This window comes from Ipomoea nil, unplaced genomic scaffold, assembly GCF_001879475.1.
Source record: "Ipomoea nil cultivar Tokyo-kokei standard unplaced genomic scaffold, Asagao_1.1 scaffold1043, whole genome shotgun sequence".
Taxonomy (NCBI): domain Eukaryota; kingdom Viridiplantae; phylum Streptophyta; class Magnoliopsida; order Solanales; family Convolvulaceae; genus Ipomoea; species Ipomoea nil.
The window spans coordinates 11,116,879-11,139,870 of NW_017617471.1; the positions used below are offsets into that span (position 1 = coordinate 11,116,879).

At 36.2% G+C, this 22,992-nt stretch overlaps 3 protein-coding genes across 4 annotated transcripts; 1 reads left to right on the forward strand and 2 right to left on the reverse strand.

Annotated features, from left to right (window-relative positions):
- Window positions 1–4,469: 4,469 nt before the first annotated feature.
- On the forward strand, window positions 4,470–6,966 carry LOC109181443 (microtubule-binding protein TANGLED). Its single transcript, XM_019331211.1, has 4 exons — window positions 4,470–4,764; window positions 4,959–5,101; window positions 5,224–5,285; window positions 5,903–6,966. The coding sequence occupies exons 1-4, from the start codon at window positions 4,675–4,677 to the stop codon at window positions 6,790–6,792; spliced, it is 1,185 nt and encodes a 394-aa protein (XP_019186756.1). The 5' UTR covers window positions 4,470–4,674; the 3' UTR covers window positions 6,793–6,966.
- A 5,755-nt stretch (window positions 6,967–12,721) lies between these two features.
- LOC109181440 (peptidyl-prolyl cis-trans isomerase CYP57) lies at window positions 12,722–17,258 on the reverse strand. 2 transcript variants are annotated; one of them, XM_019331204.1, is made up of 10 exons: window positions 16,819–17,258; window positions 15,412–15,590; window positions 15,199–15,300; window positions 14,851–14,957; window positions 14,590–14,731; window positions 14,216–14,438; window positions 14,014–14,041; window positions 13,740–13,929; window positions 13,336–13,467; window positions 12,722–13,133 (listed from the first exon to the last, which is right to left on the reverse strand). In XM_019331204.1, exons 1-10 carry the CDS (start codon window positions 17,036–17,038, stop codon window positions 12,993–12,995), a joined length of 1,464 nt encoding a protein of 487 aa, XP_019186749.1. In that variant the 5' UTR covers window positions 17,039–17,258; the 3' UTR covers window positions 12,722–12,992. The 2 variants fall into 2 exon arrangements, with proteins under 2 accessions (XP_019186749.1, XP_019186748.1); XM_019331203.1 differs by having other exon boundaries at window positions 14,216–14,441.
- A 944-nt stretch (window positions 17,259–18,202) lies between these two features.
- Window positions 18,203–22,766, reverse strand: LOC109181438 (kinesin-like protein KIN-14S). The gene is made up of 12 exons (XM_019331201.1): window positions 22,537–22,766; window positions 22,326–22,415; window positions 21,660–21,787; window positions 21,453–21,552; window positions 21,037–21,333; window positions 20,666–20,945; window positions 20,318–20,479; window positions 19,955–20,170; window positions 19,803–19,840; window positions 19,463–19,626; window positions 19,271–19,384; window positions 18,203–19,189 (listed from the first exon to the last, which is right to left on the reverse strand). Exons 1-12 carry the CDS (start codon window positions 22,541–22,543, stop codon window positions 18,392–18,394), a joined length of 2,394 nt encoding a protein of 797 aa, XP_019186746.1. The 5' UTR covers window positions 22,544–22,766; the 3' UTR covers window positions 18,203–18,391.
- Window positions 22,767–22,992: the final 226 nt, after the last annotated feature.

Here is a 22,992-nt window from a genome sequence, read left to right on the forward strand (position 1 = left end):
GTTTGCCACAAATAAAGCCTAGAAGTAATTTTTCTTTTTAAATACAAGACTTTTGACAAAATTAAGAGTAAATATCATTTGCCAAGCACCTTGTGCTCAGATGACATGCAGTGACCTCTCTCATGTGGGAGGTCATGAGATCGACTCTGTGTGCTTCATTAGGTTGAGAAAGTATGTTTGAACAGATACTACAATGTAATAGACTCAGTAGCATTCAAAAAAAAAAGAGAGGAGTAAATATCATTTTTAGTCTGAGCAAATTACACTTTTGGTCCTATGACTATAGGGGGCGTGTTAATTTCGGTCCATGACTTTTAAAATTAACAATTTAGTTAAAACTAACAATTTAGTCCTTTAACTATGTTTTTTTTAGCAGAATTGGTCCTTCCGGCCAAATCAAAACTTGAACCTTTTTAAATTTTTTATTCAGGAGGGCAAAATGGTCATTTTATCCCCATTTCTTCTTCTTCCTTGCTGCTGGTGGCCAAGCAGAAGTGGTGAGCGGACCTTCATCTTTGCTTCTTGATCTATCATTATCATGCCAAGTAAAAACGTTCTTTTGAACTTCAACCTTTGGGATCTGAACTGGAATTAACTCTGTTACTTCTGTATATGATGTTTCTGCTTCAACTTCATATAATTATTGTTTTTTCGCAGCGGGAAAAATCATTATTGTTGTTGTTGTTTTTTATGATGATGATGTTGTTTGTGTAGGCTGTCATGATAAAGGGAATTTTTGTTCAGTTCACCGGGTGGGGGGATGATCCGACCCGTATCTTAGCAGGGCGACCGGTAAGTCTGCAGCCATGGTGGTGCGGCTTCTCCTCCGCCCTTTTTCACAGATCTGAGCCTCGTTTTTGTTGACAACGAAACCCTAAACCCTAAACCTTATTTTGAATTGTGAGAGAAAGGTATAATCAAAGTACACTGTGTGGTCTTGTGTTGCGCGGATCTCTTTAATCGGATCACGTTTTAGTTTCATGTTCGATCGTGACCCTAGTTCATTGCAGGCGCAGCAAGGAAGAAGAAGAAATGGGGATGAAATGACCATTTTGCCCTCATGAATAAATTTTTTTTAAAAAGTTTAAGTTTTTCCGGCCAATTTCCACCGGTGATTTGGCATGGAGGACCAAATCTGTTAAAAAAAAACATAGTTAAAGGACTAAAATGTTAGTTTTAAAAGTCACGGACCGAAATTAACATGCCCCCTATAGTCATAGGACCAAAAGTGTAATTTGCTCTTTTTAGTCTCTTGATTATAATACATGTATCAATTTTAGTCATTGACTATTAAAATTTTCAAATTAGGTGTATGACTATTCAATTTGTATCACATTTGGTCCTTGACTATTAACATTTTCAAATGAGGTGCATAGCTATTCAATTTGTATCACATTTGGTCTTGCCGTTAAATTTTTCGTCCAAATCACTGGTGTTCGGCTAATTTATTTAAAAATTATTTTAATAAATAAATAAATGAAAAAAAAAAGAAGAGAGAGAGAGAGAGAGAGAGAGTAAACCATAAACCATCTCCATGTAGGTCGAAAGTAAAGTGTTTTTTTTTTTTTTTTTTTGGTAACGAAGAAAACCAGTCATTGCCTCGATGGTGGGCACTAGATAAACCCCACCTTAGGTAAACCAGCCTAGGTTATTAAACTTGGAGTCAAACCAAGAAGGCCAACATGCTGCTCCCACGCTGAAAATCAAACTTCGAATATTATTGTTACCAAGCTAATAACTTTACAACGTGGTTGAGATTGTCCCCTCAAACAAATCGATTTTCTTTATAGGTAGGGTGCTATTTATGCAAATTTCAAGATTTGCAACAAATTTGATGAACATATTACAAAGATCCAATTATTATATTGCAGATTATTGTCCAAAAATACGTTATTTCAAGATAGCAAGGTTAATAACCATTCTCAGTATTCACCGTACACTACAGTCATGATACACATGTAGTGTAATATTTATGTACATTAATGGTCCGTTTGGAAAAGAGGAAAATGACTTCTGGAAAATGAATCATTTTCTTTTCCAGTGTTTGGCTGCAAAATGGAAAACTGGATTTGGTGTTTGGCTCATTTTCTGAAAATGATGTAAAATTGTATAATTAAACATTTTACATAATTAACTATTTTGTTTAAAATATATAAAATTTACAATAATATTATAAATAATAATATTTATTTATAAAATCAAATAATATTATTTATTAAAAAAAATTTAAAAAAAAACAACAAAACAAAACAAAAGACGGAAACCAGAGAGTTTTGTACTCTCTGGTTTCCGTCGTTCTCTCTGGCTTCTGGCCGAAAACCAGAGAAAAGCTCTCTGGTTTCCCGCCGGAAACCAGAGAGCTGGGGAAACCAGTGAATGTTGTTGAAGGATGGTGTTGTTGAATGTTGTTGAAGGAGGAAGGCTGCTGCGTTTGTGTGTGTGTGTTTAGAAGATGGAAAATGACTTCCCCCAAAAAAAGGGGAAGTCATTTTTCGGAAATCAACCCTCACTTTCCATTGACTATCCACCATTTTCCTTTGACCACTTCATTTTCCGCCTACCCAAACACCAGAAACTCGGAAAATGATTTCCAGAAATCATTTTCCGAGTTTCCAAACAGACCCTAAACTCTGTTTTTATAAATATATAAAATGAACATTGTGAACATGCTATAAAAATAACTGAAATTAGATATGACGTACTTGCAATTTAATGTTTATGTACATTAAAGTTTATATTTATAAACATATAAAACAAATATTATGAACATAATACATGATACTTCAGTACATAAATATCAGTAATATACATTTTTTTTATGTCAATGGTGGACCATGGTCCATACTATAATGATCGTAATTTGCATAGTTAAACTTTCGAGAAAATATCATTTTTAGTCCCTCGACTATAATACATGTATCAATTTTAGTCTATAACTATTAAAATTTTCAAATTAGGTGCATGACTATTCAATTTGTATCACATTTGGTCCTTGACTATAACATTTTCAAATTAGGTGCATGACTATTTAATTTGTATCACATTTGGTCCTGTCATTAAATTTTCCGACCAAGTTACCGATGATCGGCTAATTTATTTAATTTTTATTTTTTAAATTAAAAACATAAAAATAAAAAAATAAAAAAATAAAAACAAAACAAGAAAACGCCGACCACCCCCCACCCTCCTCCTTCGTCTCCGTCGAAGTAGGAATGACAATGGGGTGGGGTGGGTGCGGGGGATATATCCCCCGCCACTGCACCCGCATTCCCAACGCACTCCTCGCACCCGCACGGGTAATGAAATTCGTACCCCATACCCGCCCCTGCGGGGACTTTGCGGGTGCAGGTAATACCCAACCGCAACTCTAATTATTAGTAGTACACTTAAATCTAATAAAAAATTTATACTACAATTCTAATTATCACATGTATTTTTTTTTTATAAGTTTGAACATAACTCTAAAATTTAATAAGAGTCAATGAAGCTAGTCCTTTATTGGAACTAAAATTATGTTGGTAGTATAAATTGTATTAAGTGTTTACTCATTATGTTATTTTTGTTGTTTCTATTTAAATTTCATAAACAAAAAACTAAGAAGTTTAATTCATTATGCATTTTTAATTATAAAATATACATAAACTTATATAATAAATGAGTAATAATAATAATATATATAAGTGCGGGTGCGGGGCGGAGATACCTCCCCCACACCCGCACCTGCCCCCATACCCGCGCGAGTATACAAAGTTCTCCCCATACCCGCACCCATTACCTAAACTGTGCGGGTATTTTAAAACCCGTAAAGGCAGGGATGCGGGTAAAATTACCATCCCTACGCCGGAGACAAAGGAGGAGGGGGGGGGGGGGGGGGTGGCTGGCGTTCTCTCCCCCCCCCCCTCCCCCCTCCCTTCCTCCTTCGCCCTCGCTGGAGACGAAGAGAGCTCCTTCTTCCTATGTCTCCCACGGAGATGAAGGAGGAGGGAGGTGGGGTGGCCGTCGTTTTTTATTTTATTTTATTTTTTATTTTTTTAAAGTTTTTGATTTAAAAATTATTAAAATAATTTTTAAAATAAAAATTAAATAAACTATCTGCCTATCTGGTCACCGGTAACTTGGTTGGAAATTTGATCGGAAAATTTAACGACAGGATTAAATGTGATACGAATTAAATAGTCATGTACCTAATATGAAAATGTTAATAGTCAAGGACCAAATGTGATACAAATTGAATAGTCATGCATCAAATTTAAAAATTTTAATAATCAAAGATTAAAATTGATACATGTGTTATAGTCAAGTGACTGAAAAAATGATATTTTCTCTTAAACTTTAACAAACCCAGATTATGGGGTCCAAAATCCCAAAATAAAGAAAGCTTTATTACGAGTTTTTATTTAGTATTTTAAAAAAGAAGATTTTTAGCCGTTCAGTACATATTAGCGGCTACAGAGTCGACCGTTAGCAAAATGAAAAAACACAACTATCCGTTACACTCCCACCCAAAAAGTCAAAACACTCACAATCTCGCTTCCTACTGGCTAACCTCGACTCCCTTCTTCCACTTCGGAGACAAAGTGAATTGCAGGAGCGGTTTAGAGAGAGAGAGAGAGAGAGAAGTCCCACAGTCTCGCCCCCATATCTACTTTGTTTTGATTTGAAGGAGAAAAGAAAATGGTGGCCAGAACCCCACCAAAGCTTCAGCAGAGGAAAATGGCGGTGGCTCCTCTCAACCCCATACTTCTCCGTGAAACTCTAAGCAAGGTATTCCTTCAATTATTGCTGGTCCCCCCCCACTCACTTAATCCTTGATTTATAATCCAATCTGGTTTCCCTTTTTGTTTTCAATCTAATAAAGATTCAATTTTTCTGGTGTTTCTGAGAAATGGGTACCCTGAAAAGAATGCAAATTTGAATTTTTATTGCGATTTGATGTTGTTTTTGGGGTTTTGGTGAAGGTGGACAAGTGTATGGCTAGATTGCAGGAGCTACAGTACACAGTTACAGGAGGGAGCAAGGTCATTTCTGGTGTGACTCTTAGCCCTCGTAGCACAAGAGGCTATTTGAGGACTAGCCTCAGATGTAAACAAGAATCTCTCAGGTACACCAAACCCCCACCATTATATTTTCCTCAAAATTTCTGGGATTTTTTTGTTTTACTTCAACATTTCTAAAGTGGGTGTTTCTAATTTTTTATTTTTTATTTTTTAAATTTTTTTTCAGGATCAAGAATGCTACTTCTAACAGATCTCCTCATGGAAAGTTGCCTGCAACTACAAAAACAGGTATGACATATAGATTGAACAATGTAATGTACCAATCTTTTTGAAACATAATTTTTAGAGTTAAAAGGGCGAAAATTGTTCCATTGACTATGGTGAAATTACTAATTTGATCATCAACTACTTACTACTATCGAGTCTTGTTTAATAAAAACCTTTAACTATGAAAACCCTACTCAATTTAGTCGTCCCATAAATTTCATCCATAAGGGGCAAAATGGTAATTTCACTACTCATATATATGCCTAGAGTATCATTTTTGGATATTTTTTACATAATTGGAGGACTATTTTAAGTAATGAAAAGTGTGAATTTACATCATACTCAAAATACATAGACAGAGACTTCACGGTAAGAAAGAGGTTTTCATAGTTAAGGACTTAACTAGGCAAGAATGATAATCATGATTAAATTGGTAATATTGATATTGCTTATTAACTTTGATTCTTATTATATGAATAAGATAAGAAATGAAGAGATAACCCCACCACAAACCACTAAAATGGTGGACTTGTGTAAAGGATAAAATGTGATTTAGACCATTCTTTATGTGTGTATACCAACATAAAATCATTGCATTGGTTGTACTAAGTTGTCTGAAAAATGTTGATTTTATACAGGAGAGTGGAAGAGAATGTCACTACCAGCAATGTTGTTGGGGGAGACAGTAAATGAGATCCTAGAAGCAAGCCAATTTGCAAGAAAAATAGTGGAAGAAGCAGCCAAAGATGACCCCAAAACTCCCCCCCTCACAATCAGGCAAAAGAAGAAGCCGAGCCCGGAGAACTCTGAGCTTCGGGCTCGAAGGAAGAGGGAGAAACAGGTTAAACTCCTCCAGGCTACTACTCCATCTCTCCAGCGCGCCAAATCGCGAATAAACTTTAAGGTTGTTGTTTCTCCTCCTAATTGTGAGAGGGAAAAGTGCAAGTACATGGCTAATAGGGTCTCTCCAAGGCATAGGCCCTGGGCTAAAAAGACTGTTCTTTTCCCCAACCCTGTGTTCCATTCATCCTCCCCTCCTAAAAGGTCTCCTGTGATTGCAAATGCTCAACCAAAAACGCCACATAAGTTCTTGATCAAGTCCCCCCACCAGCCTTCCAAGTTTCAGGTGAAAATCAGGAGCCCTCCGTTGTCTATTTCTCCCACCAGGGCTTCTCCCGTCGTGTCTAAAAAGTCTCCAAAGATGATGTCTACAGCTGCAAAGCTGAGAAGATCGTTTTCGCCTTCAAGATTGGCAAACAAGCTAGTATCATCATCGCCCTCGAAGGTGAGAACATCATTTTCGCCTTCAAGATTGGCAAACAAGGTAGTATCATCATCGCCCTCGAAGATGATGAGAAGATCATTTTCGCCTTCGAGATTGGCAAACAAGCTTGTTTCACCATTGAAGAGTAGGAAATTAGGTGTACAGAATGATGCTGGTGCAATGAAGATGATGATGAGTGGATTGAAACAACGACAACCACCGGGTTCTTCATTGCCAAAGCAATTCCCAGCTCGGCGATTGTGATTCAATGGATCATTCTTTGTATTTTTCATGTCTATATATTTGATTTTGATTGGTATAAAGGTTGTGTGTGCCTTTTTCTTTGGCCCTATCAGACTTCAATTGTGAGGTGCTTCCTCAATAATTCATGTTTGCTAAATGGAAGGACAATGAAATATATTCTTATATACTGAACTATATTATGTATCTATTGTGTTTATTCTATTATTGGTAAGTTTTAAATTGACCTTTTAATGATATAATAATTAATTCAACTATGATACCTTTTAATGATATAATAGTTCAACTATGATATCTTACACAAAAATTATATAAAAGCCAATGATGTTAAGTTTGTAACATGAATAGAAAATGTGTAGTTATAATTGTTTTGCATTGAATGGTAGACCTTTGTGATTTCTTAAGGAAATGCATAATTTCGTTTCATGAGTGGTAGTAGTTTAACTCAGCCATCCAATTTCAACAAAATTACAACACAACAAAGTACAAACTATTACGGGGCGTTTGGTTGGGAGTAAGGAATTAGGGTGGAAAGGAATTGCAATTCGGTGGGAAAAGAATAAGGTGAGAATAAAGTAGGAATTCAAATTACATTGTTTGGTAGGGATGAATAGAATTATTGGGTAGGGAATGAAAGAAGTGATATAAAGACTAAAATGTCCTTGTGTAATAATAATAGTAGTAATAACTAAGGGTACTTTTGTCATTTCATGTCTTTTTCCTTTTCCCACAACCACCGAATTGCAATTCATAGGGGGGTGCCCATGAATTGTAATTCAGCAAAAGGAGGGAATTACAATTCCGTGGAATTGCAATTCCCTCCAACCAAACGACGTAATTGTGGCTTCCACTGAATTGCAATTCAACTACAGCCAAATTACGCCCAACCAAACAGGAGAATGGATTTTTTTTCCCTCTTTTATTTGTGCTGCTTTGTATTCAGATTTGAATTAATGATATCTCCATTAGGAATAATGGTCAAATATGCCATTGAACTGCACACGATAATGCAATTAGGTCACTGAACTTAAAAATCCAACAATTGGGTGCCTAAACTAACCAATTTCAAATAATTCTTCTAATTTGAAAGTTTCCAACAGGTCAACAAGTCATCTTCCAAATTAATATTTTTTTAAAAATAAAGTTTAAAAATTAATTATTTAAATTAAAAAAAAAAAACAGAATCCGGCAAGAAACCTTCTTCGTCTCCAGCCGGTTTCTTCGTCTCCGGCCGGGTTTTTTTTTTTAAAAAAAAAAATTTAAATAATTAATTTTTAAACTTTTTTTTTTAAAAAAATAATTAATTTGGGAGGATAACCGGTTGACTTGTTGGAAACCTACAAATTAGAAGAATTGTTTGAAAATAGTTAGTTTAGGGATCCAATTGTTGGTTTTTTAGGTTCAGTGGCCTAATTGCATTATCATGTGCAGTTCGATGACCTATTTGACCTTATTCCTTTCTTCTTCTTCTTTTTTTTTTTTTTTTTTTTTTTTTTTTTAAAGAGAAAATGGTTAAGCTTCCGAACTTTACTCAAAAAAATAATTAGACTCTTAAACTTTCAAAAGTTACAACTAAATCCATAAACATGTTATTTGGAAGCATTGGAGTCTATAAATCGATTGGTAGGGTTCCGACGGCCCTTTCAACATTTTTCGACCACAATCACTGGCAACCGGACAGTCCCCAGTCGCGTTTGGAGTAGGCAACCAAATTGGTCACCTTCTTCGGCAATTGGAGAAGACAACCAACTAGAGAAGGCAATTGGAGAAGGAAAAGTTGCCTTCTCCAGTAGCCGGAGAAGGCATACTAGTTGGCCTCCTCCTCCAAATGCGTGGCGACTGTACGGTTGCCGATCGTCGGTGATTAATGCCATAGGAAAGGTCGTCGGTGATTAATGCCAGTTACTAATCGGTTTTTGGGCTTCAATGCTTCAAAATAACATGTTTATGAGTTTAATTGCAATTTTTTAAAATTTAAGGGCCAATAATTTTTTGGGAAAATAGTCAAATAGACCCCTAAAGTATACACCAAAAGTCAATTTGGCACCTAAACTTTAGTCAATGAAGCCCAACTTTAGTCAATTTGGCACCGAAACGGAGGGCCGGTCGCTGGATTTTTCGCTGGAATTGATATGACACTATGACCTATAATAACATGTCATTTATCTGTTCTTGGGTTTCATTGACTCAATTTGACATGTTTGAGAGTTTAATTATACTTATTTAAAGTTTAGGTGCTTAATTGACTTTTGGTGTATAATTTAGGGGCCCATTTGACCATTTTCCCTTGATTTTTTGAGTAAAGTTCAGGAACTTATTCGACTTTATTATTATTATTATTATTATTATTTTATTTTATAAATGGTGAAGTTATTCATTTTAGCCCTACCCACTCTTTTTCTCAGTTTGATTTATTGATGAAAAGCTTACTGGAATTCTCCTTTAATCGTTAACAAAGAGAGCACTGTAATCTACGAGCTTTCAAATTGTACCATGAAACCATTTTTTCTCGCTCTGTGAGTCTCTCCTCTCTTAATGCCAAATAACTTCTTGATTCCATTGATGTTTAATTTGTCTCTTTAACTGCGATAGTAAAATTTCTACTTTAGTAATTGTTTTGAAATTTGAGTGTTATATCACAAGCAACAGGAAGTTGGTTTAGTTTATATTTCAACATACCTACTAATAGTAGGAGGTAGTTGTCAATTCTTTGGCAGTGTATTTTGTCTTTGCCCCCATTGTGATAAGCATATACCATTAGACCACATTTAAAATAGTTTGCAATATGTGTATTTGCTGGAGTGAAGCTTTTTTAATAGCTTAGCTGATTGCGTTAGTGAATTTGACTAGTTGATAATATTTGTTATTGTAGAAAAGTTTTTGGTAAATTAATTGTTAACTGATAACATGTAAAATGACTTTCTCAAAAATTTGATCGAACAATTTTTTGAATTTTAGCATTTTGGAGCAATAAGCTGTTACAAAACTAATTAATCGAATACTCATATTAATATTTTAACACAGTCAAACAACTAATAGTAATCAAATAAGTTAAAATTAGCTGATAAATTTACCAAACAAGACCAATATATTTTATAATCCTTTGATTTATGAATTTGTCAATTTCTACTTAGTAATTGTGGAAAGAGTTTATTACCAAAATGGTCACTCGACTATTGTAAAATTACCAATTTGGTACTCAAAAATTTTTCTTACCCAATTAAGTCCTCCGACTTTTAAAATGTTAACTATTTTGATCCTCCGTTAAAATTCCATCCACAAGCTATTAAATTTAAGGACAAAAAGATAATTTCACACATTTTATTTATTAAAGCCTTTCTTCTTCGTCTTTCCACTTCTTTACCGTAAACCTCCTGAGAATCCTTCGAATGGTCATCGAACGGGAACATATTGCAGTAAAGGCCTCGATCTTGGTAATTAAGTATAGTTGAACTTCGTGAACAAAAGCTTGCCAACACTGGTGATGAAGAATCCGGTGAACTCTGTTGAACTCCGGCGTAAAAGGGGATGAAGAATCCGGCGGCCTCCTCCGGATCAATGGTTCTGCACTGGTGATTCAACATTCGCTCGTGGTAAATCAGCTCCGTGTAGTACATATCCGTCCAGTACCAAACCAGGAGGAGATTCTCGGGAATCACGCTCTCCAACCCTTTCGCCAGCAGCCCAAATTCGCCATTAGCGACCACCTTGCATCCGGTTGCCTTCCAAGGTTCCAGCTCGTTGCAATTCTCTACGAGCTCGTAGTTGACATCCGCGGAGTCTCATAGACGTAGACCTTGCCGGAGCTGCAGTCGTGGCGGTGGGGCGGTGGCCGGAGGCGGACTTGGCTTGAGCTCTTCACCCAAGTGCTGCTTCTCTTCCTCTTCCCATCCAGGGAGGCCTCTTGGTACCTCACCTTTCCACTGAAATATCTCAGACAGCTCTCCCACTTCCCCTACCAGGGCAAGAAGACCATGCAGATGCACATGGAGATTGCTCAGCGCGCCCCCACTATTAACACTTGTTGATTCAGGAAGAACCCATAATTTCATTGATAAAAAAACCGCCCAACTCCTAAATATGCCTATTCGAAAATGTTCTAGGATGCGAGTTACAGTTGCCAACAGAGAAATTATTCTAGGAATGGCCTGGGTGTCTATGAAGGTGTATAACTACAGAAAGGGTCTCTCAGTTTTGGAGTTAGTTTTCGCGTAATTCCCCTAGATGGGTATGGGGATGGTTATTGGGGTTAAATGGTTGCAAACTTTTGGATCAATAATTTGGGACTTTATGCATGGCTTTTATAATGAGTTTTAGTTTCAATGGATGATGGGTGATGTTGCATGGGGAGAAAAGTCCAAGAAGGAATTTGTTACTGGCGATAGATTCAGACTCTAATGAGTATCACCTCGGACCTGGACAAAATCCTTGCAGACTTTGGCGACTTTTTCAGAAACTTACTGCTGGAGATTTCTTGGGCTATGGAACTGGTCCCAGTTTCTTTCCCTCGCGAAATCCACCATTTTTCTTCTGCAACTCACGATCTTCCAGTGTCACCCGTCGGAGGCTCCGTTCATCCCTCTTTACTCTTGCACCTTCTCCTTCCGGCCTCCTCCGTGTGTCGTCGGCGGCGACGCGTCTGAGTTGAGACTGCCCGATCTCTTTTTCTTTTTGCTTGATTTTGGGTAATATTTTCCGTTCATTAATCATTTAAGTTAATTAATTGAAAATGAATCTTCTCATGTGAAATACCATCAATACCCTCCAATTTAACAGACTTCTAACACCTAATCTAACACAGGACCAAAATGGTTAGCATTTTCAAAGTCGGAGGACTTAATTAGATAAGAAAAATTGTTGAGGACTAAATTGGTAATTTCGCAATAGTCGAGGGACTATTTCAATAATAAACTCTTGTGGAAATGATAATTTTATGCCTTAATATATGCAAATCAAAATTGTGATACAAGAACATTTCGATTTTTTTTTTTTTAATACAAAGTAGATTGACCCGTTATATTTTTTTTGACAAAATTCATAATTTAAGATTGAAATTCCTTTGTATTTAATGAAATTTAAACTGTTTTGTTGATAGAAAACCAAATATGGTATATGTTCTAAAGAAAAAGATGACTAAAAGTAAATTGTCACATATAAATATAGGACCAAAAATGAAATTAACTCTTTTCAATGTTTACCCTCATCCTATCTTTTTAGTTTTTCCTTAACACCGTTAAATCTAATGGTTAATTTATAATTAATTGCAATTAAAACTATGTTAATGTAATTGGTTGCATTGATAACTTATACATTTAGCTTTCTTTCTTGTACATTTACAAATACCTTCTAGTTTTATCATTTTCTTCTTAGTTTTGCCTACACCATTTCAATTCTAAGAATTTGTTATTCTAAGAACAAAGCGTAAGTATAATCAATATTTAAGGACGAATTCTACAATTACTCTAAGTTTTAGAGACGAAAACTGTAACTTCTTCCCATATAAGAATGAAGACAGCTAGTCTCAACATTGGAGAATGTCGTTTTTCAATTCTCCAAAATTACATAAAAAGTGAAAGATTACTGACGAAACTAAAATTGAAAAAATAAATTTAGTAAACAAATTCTCCATTCTCCATTTTTCATTTTCCCACTCCTCCACTACTCTATTTTTCCAAAAATATCCTCCATTTTTTCAATTTGATAAGCGACCCCCTAACCTTTGATAAGGTGTACAAGTAGGGTAAAATTCTACTCCAATGAAGTTGGTGATCTTTGTTTCAAAAAAAAAAATAAAATAATACTCATTTTAGTTAAGGGTTGCACCTAAACAACAGTATATTTAAGTATGTCAACCGGAACTCTGTAGTATATTTTAGTTAAGGGTTGCACCTAAACAACAGTATATTTAAGTATGTCAACCGGAGAAAAGGTATAGAAATCAAATCTGAATCAACCCATTAAATAAAGAGGGAGGGAGTGTAAAAAGTAAAATTACATTTCCAGGACAATCTTACATCAGTTTGGAATGTATTTAGCGCAGAGAGAATGTTTGCTGGTACAAAAATGGCTTGCAAATTTCATCAGTAGGAGGAGTTTACCTAGAGGCGCTGCATCCCGTATGAGTGATTGAGCGGCAGGCAGGTATACTAAAGTCTGGCTCGCTCGTTCCTTGCATAGTTTAAATCCCGTATGGACATATGAGCTTAGGTAATAGACTTCCCCGCCCATTCTCGTTCTCGGCGCTTCTGCTTCGCTTGCATTTTATTGAACTTCTCTTTACCTTTCTCCCAAAGAGGGTCATGCACCACATAGTCATTAGGGTCATTGCTACGAGACATATTGTTCTGCAATACAGTTCAGAATAGAAGAATAATATCATCATCATTGCTAAAAATCAGCCTAATATAAGCTTGAAACTTTTTATACTATTAGGTAGTAAATAAAGCAAACACATTTTCATGTTACATACATATATGATACACAAGAAGATATAGATCCATTGGATATAAAAGGAACATGTGAGAGATCAGAGAGAGATTTTTCAACCTTTGCAGGCTCAGGAGTAAATTTTAGCTTGACAGACGCCCAATCAGATAAATCCTCGCTCTTTCCTCCTTCATTTTCACCATTGGGCTTTTTAGACATTGATGCCTTAAACTTTTCCAACTTTGCTAATACCTACCAATCAGATGTAAAATCACGAATAAATAGAAATACATATGAAGAGTCAAAAAACACCTTGAGGATTGAAAAACAAAAACTGATTATTGACTTTATAATTCCATTAAGATTATCACAGATTTAATGTTGAAAATATTTTGTTTCCACCTGCAGATAGGTGTCATTTTTTTGGAACACCACACCCCAATCCCTTTGTTCCCTTTATTTTGAACACAACAGTAGAGAATGAGCAGCATAGCAAGTTTATGAAAGAAGAATCTATAACATACTTCATCTTCTTGTCCATGACGTCTGCGCTTCTTTTGTTTCAACAGTTGTCTTTCTCTTTCAGCTCCGGTCAGTAATTGCAAGTCTGCATCTGCTGTAGCCATGCGTTCAGCCTTTGAATCAGACCCAATTCCTTTCTTCTTTATAAATAATCTTTCAACTTTTGGTTGCCCATCACTTTCTTCAGCAGACCTGGGTATACATTTGGGAATAGTCAAAGGATGGAAGCTTTTTTAGAGGTTAAAAGTAGTAAAGAAAGAAAATTTGACGACGTACCTTGAAGGAATCTTTGCCTTGGAGTTCTCTGAATAATTTTAAGCAGAAATGCAAATTTTAGAGTTAGACATCACTATAATTGATAGCATATTTTCATAATACAGATTATATGACTAAGAACCCACAATTAAAGGAAAAATAATATGCTTTCTCTGCACATGTGTGTATACATATCCATATATGAATTCTCAAGAGATCTAACCATTAGAAGACTTTAGCTTTGTCGGCATGTCTCCTAGTTCCTTTCGCTTTTCCAGTATCTGCCTACGCATTCGTGCATCAAAGTTGGCATCATCATCGTCATCATCACTTTCAATACGGGATTCAGGAGATCTTGCTTCTGATTCTCTTGATACCTCATCCTTTTTTGACCGTAATGCTTCTTTGACACTTTGGACATCCCTTGCTGTTTTTTTCTCAGATAACTTCTGCATCGATAGGTTGCTTTTAAATACATGTGACATATAATTAGGTGCTTATTATCATAATAAGATGTGATATTTCCACCTCAAACTGGTTAAACCTAGACTTATTAGCATAATAAGATGAGATGTATAACAGTGCATAAGTCATTACCAAAGCTTCATCAGCGTTTTCTTCCTTGAGCAGGCGAGGATCATCAAGCACATCATGACTGCTTCTTATCCTCACATTGATGGTAGCCAATTCTTTTTCCTCCTCCTCTGCTTCTTCCCCGAATGAAAGCAAATTCAAGTTTCTGTAATACAGAACCAGACTTATAACTTCAGTTATATCATTATACCAAAAAATACAAAAATTTTAACAAATAAATCATATTTCCAAATGGTCCAAACACGAGTTAGGCAAGGAACTTACTTTTTAGGTTTCTGGTTTTTATCCTTTTTGTCAGTGTCAGCTGAAGAGGCTAAAGCCCTTGTAGTTGTTACCCTTGGAACAATATCATCAAATGGATTCCACAATACCTAACCAATTATACAAAGAAAATGAAAAAACTTTAATATAGTCCATTGGATATTATTCCTAACAAAAATTGCAATGCTTTTTAAGATTCTACATTGTACAATCTAAAATAGAAGAAGCAAGTTCGCTTGACCAAATAGTATCAATCAAAATACCAGATTCTATGCAGTAGACTTGTGTTCTTCAAGTTCATTATATGCAGAATCTCATGAAGGGCAAAAAGAAAATGAAAATATTACAAACCTCGACAGATAATATTTTAGGGACAGGATCCAGTGGCCTATCATCCTTTTCAGTTTCAACTTCACCTAGGCTTAGAAGATTGTAGATTGAATCACCGGTTACCTACGAAGGAGAGAAACGGAAGCAGGTAATTCCCTAATCAGCAAGAAGACATTTTGTGGACGATAAAAGGTAGTAGCAAATCCAAAACATGTAATTGTTGGACAAGCATACCTTTCCAAAAATCGTGTGCTTCTTGTCAAGAAAATCACATTTGTCTAATGTTACAAAGAACTGACTCCCATTTGTATTGGGTGAACCAGCACCAGCACACGCAACCAGACCCCTGTGTTTGAATCTTAGACGAGAGTGAAACTCATCGGGGAACACACCACCATAAATACTCTCCCCACCTGCATGTAAGCAAGAATCATCTTAATGAATGGATACAAAACAAGTGTGGAACTCTCACATAATGCAGGGTCTGGGTAAGGAATATGTGTACAATACTACAATATTATATTTGCTTTACAAGGTTGTTTCCATGTGAACTATTGGTCAACAGATGCAAAACGAGCTAGCAATGTAATTGAAAAATGGCATACAATTTAGTAATGCTGCATGATGAACTGATCCAACAGTCTTCTCGTTACAGAAAAAATGACATCAAAGGAATTTCAGTGTCCGATGAAAATCATTCTTTGATCTACATAAAGGATAGAGCAAACTCCTATTTAGTGAACCATGTCATTATAACATTAATACTGAGGAGCTGGTTATGCATACAGAAACTACAGGGCCAACAATAAACACGTCAAACCAAATTACTCAAAATGGTTTTGATAATTGATATTACGTTCATTGGTCCAGAAATGAGTATCAGGACACTAAATCAAAATCTTCAGTCATCAAAGTCCCAACAAAAACAGAAGAAAAAGACGCTATACACATAAAAAGAAACACAGGGGCTTTCTAAGGAAACACGCTCTAACCTAAACCCTTAATTCCTGCCATAATTCAGTTGCAAACACATTCATCAAACTCCTCCTCCAAATTTTCACCTTCATTTCTAATTTGCTCAAATTCTCAATCTCCAAATGGACCAAATGCTCATTGAAAACCAATTTTCCTATATGTTATGAGCAGGCCTATTGCCCTGCCTCACATAGGAATTATAACATGTGCAATATAGTCAGAAATTCAAAACAAAACCACGAGTTAATACCCAATTTATTCATTCCTCGACTATAGTGATTTTTCTCGATTTAGTCCTAAGCGACTTTTTGTGCTTAATTAGGTCCTTGACTTTGATGATTTTACTCAATTGAGTCCTCTGTTAAGATACCTTGATAATTTAACCTCTATTAATACCCAATTTAGTCCTTGACTATAGGAGTTTTACCCAAGTCAGTCTTCGAATATAGTGGTTTTACTCAATTGGGAAACCATCGAAATCGAGGACAATGTACAAAAAGTAGTTTAGTACTAAATTGAGAAAAAACCACTACTGTCAAGACTAAATTGGGTATTAAAACTAAACAGAACTACATAATACTAACAAAAACTAAATCAAGCAGCTCAAGAGAAACATACAAAAAAAAAACAAATAACACTGCAAAATCAAGTAAAAATTAGAAATACCAGTGCCAGTGCCGGTTGGGTCACCGCCTTGAATGAGGTAGGACTTGATGATTCGGTGAAAGATGGTATTGTCATAGTAGCCTTCGAGGCAGAGCTGCACGAAGTTCCGGACAGCTTTGGGGGCCTCTTTAGGCCAGAGCTCGATGTCCAGCGGCCCGTAAGTTGTCTTCAGAATCACCTTGCCTTTCGTCGGCGGCTCAAGTACGTACACCGTCGACATTGCATACTCTCCGACACTCCGATGTCACGTCCCACAGTATTGATTCGAGAGAGAATTAATCGACTCACGTCTAGATTGTGATTTCTTAAACTGGTTGCCCTAAAATGATTGTGAAACCAACTGAATTTTTAAGTTTATCGTAACAATTCAGATGACGCCCCCAACATCATGTAAAATTAGGGTTATTAATTTGGTCAAGTTAAGATTATCTCGTAATGCACACTCGCTTCTTCCAAAACTTCTATTACTTGGCATATATATGACAACCCATCTGCCTATCTCTTTAAAATCGCGAACCGGGGCGGCTGATTTATGTTTAGAATTGAAAAAAATAAAATACATTTATTGTTAAATTTAGACTATTTTAAAATAAAAACGGTTCAAAATCGCGAATCGGATTCGGAACGGCCGGTTTACGGTTCAGGATCCAGTTTTTTCGATTCATAATTTTAATAAACTGAAATTCAAATATTGGGTTCTGTATCTGAATCATAATCGAAATTTTTTAATTTGATTGCTATAATGTCCGGTTCAATTCGAATCGAACTATGGTTATCCCTACGTATACGTAATAATTTGTTTGAGAAAAAAATAAATAAAATATTTATTTTAAGGGTAGAAATGTCAATTTAATATATTATGGGGGAAAATCATAACTTTTAAAATAATTGAGAGGAGAAAAAAATTACTATAAGTATATAACTCAGAAAAAAAAAAAAAGGTGTCATTTTCCTAAAAATTTACATTATCTGTATATAATTTTTGATACATGCTTTAATTATTTATATTCATAGACTATCCATAATTGATACGGAGTAATTTACAACAAACCATGCTTGACCCTTTTACCAAAACTATTACATTTTTGTTATTTTTTGCTGTGATAATTTTTAATAAATTGATATTTGAAATTAAAAAATGGAATAAAAAAGAAAAAATATTAACATTACAAAATGGGCATATTAGGTGCCAAAAGTGTGTAAATTTTGTAGGTATGGAAATATTTTCAATTTATAATAGCTATGACATCAACGAATTATAGAGTATTAATTAGAAGAAAAATATGTAAAGAATTATTAACTTGTATAGTTAGGATTCATAGAGTATTAATGCTAGCTGCTAAGAACTATGCAAGATGAGTGTCACTAACAGAAACTTTGGAAGTAAGAAAAAATTCCATGTATTTCAAGGAATGTTACATATGCAGACAAAATAGGTTAAGGCATCATCCAGTAAAGGTATATAGCTGTTAAAATAACAGCAAACAAGCAAGAATCAAGATTCACAGACTGTATATAAGTAACAAGAGAAACAATTACAAGGATCTACATTTGTAAAGATGATATGATCGATTCAAGAGGCCAGAAATGATTTCCTATTATTTCTCATGGCTTTCAACTTCAGAGGACTCCACACCAATTGCTTCTTCTGCAACGCAACGACTGTTGGATGCTTTGGCCTCCATGAACCTACTTGTTGAGAAGGAGGACTTGCCATGAATTTGCTACTGCTGCTTCGTGGAGTTCCCATGAATGTGCTGCCGCTTCTTGGACCAGAAGCAACTGGTGTGGCTTCCACCAACTTCTCTTTCTGTTGTGGTGAGAGCACCCTTGATGTCCGCCACAGTCTTTGCGGGTCCCAAACAAAAGATTGTCTGCCCATGACACGGTCATTCCTTGGGCGAGCAATGGAGCTCTTAACTGGAGTTATCATGCTGGAGGAGGACTCATGGGGCAGGGTTGCAATAGAAGCTCTTCGTTTTGGTTGTTGAACCTGGTGCTGATTTGTAGCCGGCTGAGGGAAGGGTCTAACGATAAGGGAACCTCGCCTTGCTTTCAGTATGGCCTTTGATTTGCCGCCTGCCATTCTAGTAACATTTTCTTTGTCCTCGTGAACAGTTGGTAGGAACGAGCTCCTAGCTTTTGGTGGAGGATGGATAGAGGATGCTGGAGGCGCAAAGTTGGTGATTTTTCGAAGTGGTACTCTCAGTTTCATTGGAACCAGTGGTGGTTTTCTCTCTGTTGTCATCTTTCTGCTATTGTTGACAGGAGGTAAGGCTGAGGACTGACTAGAAACAGCTGCCAAAGCCTTGTTTTCCTGCTTTAGACGCATCTTCCTCTCCTCTGCTAGTTGGTTCTCAAGATCGCGAACCTGTTACAAATGTTGAAATTATAAGCTTGAGCTTGTGAAATCAAAACCGAAAACAGTAATAAGTATCTTATGAGTTCTTACCTTCTCTTGAAGATTCCTGCATATATGTTCTCTGGCAGCAAGCCGCAATTGCAGAGACTGCACGCTGTCTTGCAATTTCTTCGTTTCCTTCTCATCATTCTTCGTTTTCTCCACCTGTTTATTATGTGCAGAGCATTAGTCACGACACTAGAGACTACGCTTGTTCAAATACTGTTTGTTATCTCTGCATACCATTTGTTTGTACTTGTGAAGTTCGGTAAAATCAGCTTGTTTCCGAGCAGGACCATGCTCAACTCCACGGACACGGCTGGCAAAGTTAAGTGAGCAAAGGGTTTCACCCAAGTCAGCTGCATTAGGACTGACTTGGACAAACATGAGGGTCTTGCAATCTCCTCCTGCATTTGTTGTTAACTGAATTAGAGGTAAGAACAGGATAAATAACATTTTCCCATAAGGAAACCACAGATTCAGAAAGTATATTCTGTGCTGGGACAAAAGGATTCTCAAGATGAAATTGTTGATAGCAAACAAACAGTAAAACCTTAGTTAGCAAGAAACTACAAAAGCTTACCTAGAGAGCTCTGCAGTATATGGGTGAGCTTTGAGTTCCTGGTTAAGTCCACAAGAAATCAATATTATACACCGAAAAAAGGAGAAGAAGAATGCACACACGTGCATACAACTTTAATACATGTGAAGGGGGTAGGGGGTTTGGAGAGATACCTGTATGGAACATGAGCAGTCTTTGATGCAAGAGAAGAGATCACATCTCCAAGTGCTGATAAGGACTTGTTTATGAATTGAGATTCCTTCAACCTTTCACCTTCAACTTCAATCCTACCCACCCTCTCGCTTCCTGCCAAGTCTACCAACCAGAGGTGGCTCCTTGTCCTCTGTCCATTTATTAAATTTTCTCCCACTACAGTCACCCGCAACAAGCTGTGAGAGTAGAAAACTGTTGGTATTTATTTGATAAAGTAGAATTTTCTTAGTTGACAACTATAATGCAGCATTATAGATTGGGAGTAAGGAAAGAGGGAAAAAACAAAAGGACAAGCAATGAACTGAATGAAGTCATCAAAATACCAGTGTGAGCGACTACTGAGTTCATTAGCATTAGTTGATCCAACAGATCTAGCTCGGCTTCCAGACTGGAGGAGTTCCCACACCTCATCAGTACCATAGACACGAGCTTCAATGAGTCCTGGAACTTCTTGGGTCCCTTCTGCAGATTGCTTTACCTCCAACCTGAATACAAGATATCCAAATTTCTTAGGATATAGAAGCTCCAGAAATGTTTTAGTTGCATGACACAGTGATTCCTTAAAAGTTAAAATATATAGAAATTTTGAATTCTGGCCAAAAGAACAAATTTGACAGTTTATATGACGAGATAAAATCATAACAGCAAGACTTAGGAGTGCTGAAACTTACTTCTTAGCTGGTTGGCTGAAGTTGTCAACAAGAAGGTCCCTTATCTTTTCATTGTAAACCTCTAACATGCTGACAAACAACTCATACTTCATAATGCTGCTCCTCTCACTAGATAAGCTGAACAATTTCTCCAAAGTTCGATAGTTGACTCCTCTATTTTCAGGCGTTCCTTCCATTGTGAATGTCTTGCCAGTTCCAGTTTGCCCATAGGCAAAAATGCAGACATTAAAACCATCCAAAACAGAGGTTACAATAGGCATGGTTTCAACAAAAACAGCCTCTGCATTGCAAAAGTTGAGTAATTATACTAGTATATCATTATAAGATCTTTACAATAAACCTAGAATATGCATACTCAACAAAAGATTTACCTTGACCATCGTCTGGTTTAAAAACATGATCAAACCTAAATTGCTTTCTAGAAGAATCAGAGGAAACAATTTGTATCTCATTTTCCTGAGACATATCAAAGTCAACCACAGATGTTGAGCCATTCGCAACTTCCTCAGAATTTAACGGTCTACATCTACAGAAAACCCGAATGTTGCCTTTCAACTCAATTACTTCATTGTAGAGCCGCTTCCTCTCTGAGCACTCATCAAGATATCTTTTCTTCAAAACAGCACACTCTTCGTCATATTTCGTCCTAAGAAGTTCATGTTGCACACCTAATAACAACCCAAAACAACTACCATAATTAAACCAAAGAAAAACAAAAAGAATAACCAAGGAGAGTAATGCACACTAGAAAAAACCAAGAGATCAGTCTATCAGAAAAGAGACATACTAAGATCCTTAAGAGCGCAGAAAACTTCAGGACAAGGAAAAGAATCTCCAGTGATACCCTTCACTTCATCACTTAAAGCTGCATGTTCTTTTCTCAATTCCTGTGAGGAAAATAAGAGCAGAATATTAAAAGGAAAAACTCAAGGAAACTATGCCAAATTTCATTTCTCTCAACAGAAGAATTCAACCATGAAGTCAAAATGCTTACATGTACTTTAGTGGACAGGTCTTCAATTTTCTGAAAAATAGGAAGAGTTTGTTCTTGGTATGAAATTTCTGGGGTGTCACTTGAAACAATACTCTCATCCCCCAAATCAGTGCTCACTTCTACTGTTTCTGAATCAATCAATCCCACAAAACAAAGGTCAGTTCTAAGGATCAGGTGAAATTAGAAAAAACATGCTTTTAATATTTTCTGCTGTGCAAAAAGTTCAAATACAGGCATGGTTAACAAAATTTTCTTCCAATTTCATCAAATTTAAGTGAAAATCAGAAATTCCATTTCCTCCAAATAAAATAATTGAGTACCTCTGTTATTTTATTTATTTCAGTTTGCTAAGTTCTAGACTACTGGTTCTCGCAGGACAAATGAGTTACAAAAGACCAACTGGAAAGACGTCAAATTCACACAAAAGATTCCCACTATTTTTTTGAGGGATATTTCGGGAAAAGAATAGTTAGCTAATGAATCCTATTGAAAGGGGGAAAGATCAGTAAAAAAAGATGGTATAAATTGGGAACTCAAGGCAGAAGGAAATCGAACAAGCAGTTCAAATGAAAAAGAACATCTAAAAATTGCATACAAAAAACCTGAAAAAGGAAATTAAAATTAATAATTATAACAAACAATTCAAAACGGGAATCTTAGACAGACCGGCTTTGTGAATCAACGGCGGCTCGTAATTCTCAACGGAGACGGTCAAAACTTTACCAAAATCGTCGCAGAGAGTCGCAATAGTTTGATCTGAAAACGAAACCACTGGTCAAATTCATATGCAGATACACCCGAATGTAAGTTAACGTGTATGGATAATTCAAGCGCCTAGATGTATATACAACTATGTAAAGAGAGTTTGTGAGATTACCGTCCATGAGTAGACCACAATTATCAGAAATCGGCAAAGAGTACAATGAATTTCAGAGCTCGCAGACCAAATGTAGTGGAGAAAGGAGAAGAAGACGAAGTTGAAAGCTTGAGAGAGAGAGAGAGAGAGGACTAAACGGCCAAGAATAGGGTTAAAAGGTGGGATTTCAAGTTTTTGAAATGGAAGGAGGGAGGGGTGGGGGGGTCTAATTCTTGGCTGTAACGGCTATAATTTAAAATTTCTGGGAGCGTTTACAGTGTCGGATCAAAAGTATAACCCGCATGTCCGAACCCGTTCTCTCACAATCTGCTACATCGAGTAATTAGACAAACTCACAAATAGCAAAAATAATCTAAAAAGAAAATATTTGTAATATTTCGACAACACATATAAACTAAAATAAGATTGAAAGTTGTAATGTGTATGAATTTTCAAAATAGTCATCGAGTATAATGA

Coding starts and splice junctions, on each gene's coding strand:
- LOC109181443 (XM_019331211.1), top strand. CDS start 4,675: ATGGTGGCCAGAACCCCACCAAAGCTTCAGCAGAGGAAAATGGCGGTG. Junction 4,765..4,958: donor TCCGTGAAACTCTAAGCAAG/GTATTCCTTCAA, acceptor GTTTTGGTGAAG/GTGGACAAGTGTATGGCTAG. Junction 5,102..5,223: donor TGTAAACAAGAATCTCTCAG/GTACACCAAACC, acceptor ATTTTTTTTCAG/GATCAAGAATGCTACTTCTA.
- LOC109181440 (XM_019331203.1), bottom strand. CDS start 17,038: ATGTCGACGGTGTACGTACTTGAGCCGCCGACGAAAGGCAAGGTGATT. Junction 14,732..14,850: donor AAAAACCAGAAACCTAAAAA/GTAAGTTCCTTG, acceptor TCTGTATTACAG/AAACTTGAATTTGCTTTCAT. Junction 14,442..14,589: donor AAAACGCTGATGAAGCTTTG/GTAATGACTTAT, acceptor CTATCGATGCAG/AAGTTATCTGAGAAAAAAAC.
- LOC109181438 (XM_019331201.1), bottom strand. Junction 19,841..19,954: donor ACTGCTCATGTTCCATACAG/GTATCTCTCCAA, acceptor GGACTTAACCAG/GAACTCAAAGCTCACCCATA. Junction 19,627..19,802: donor TATACTGCAGAGCTCTCTAG/GTAAGCTTTTGT, acceptor CAACAAATGCAG/GAGGAGATTGCAAGACCCTC.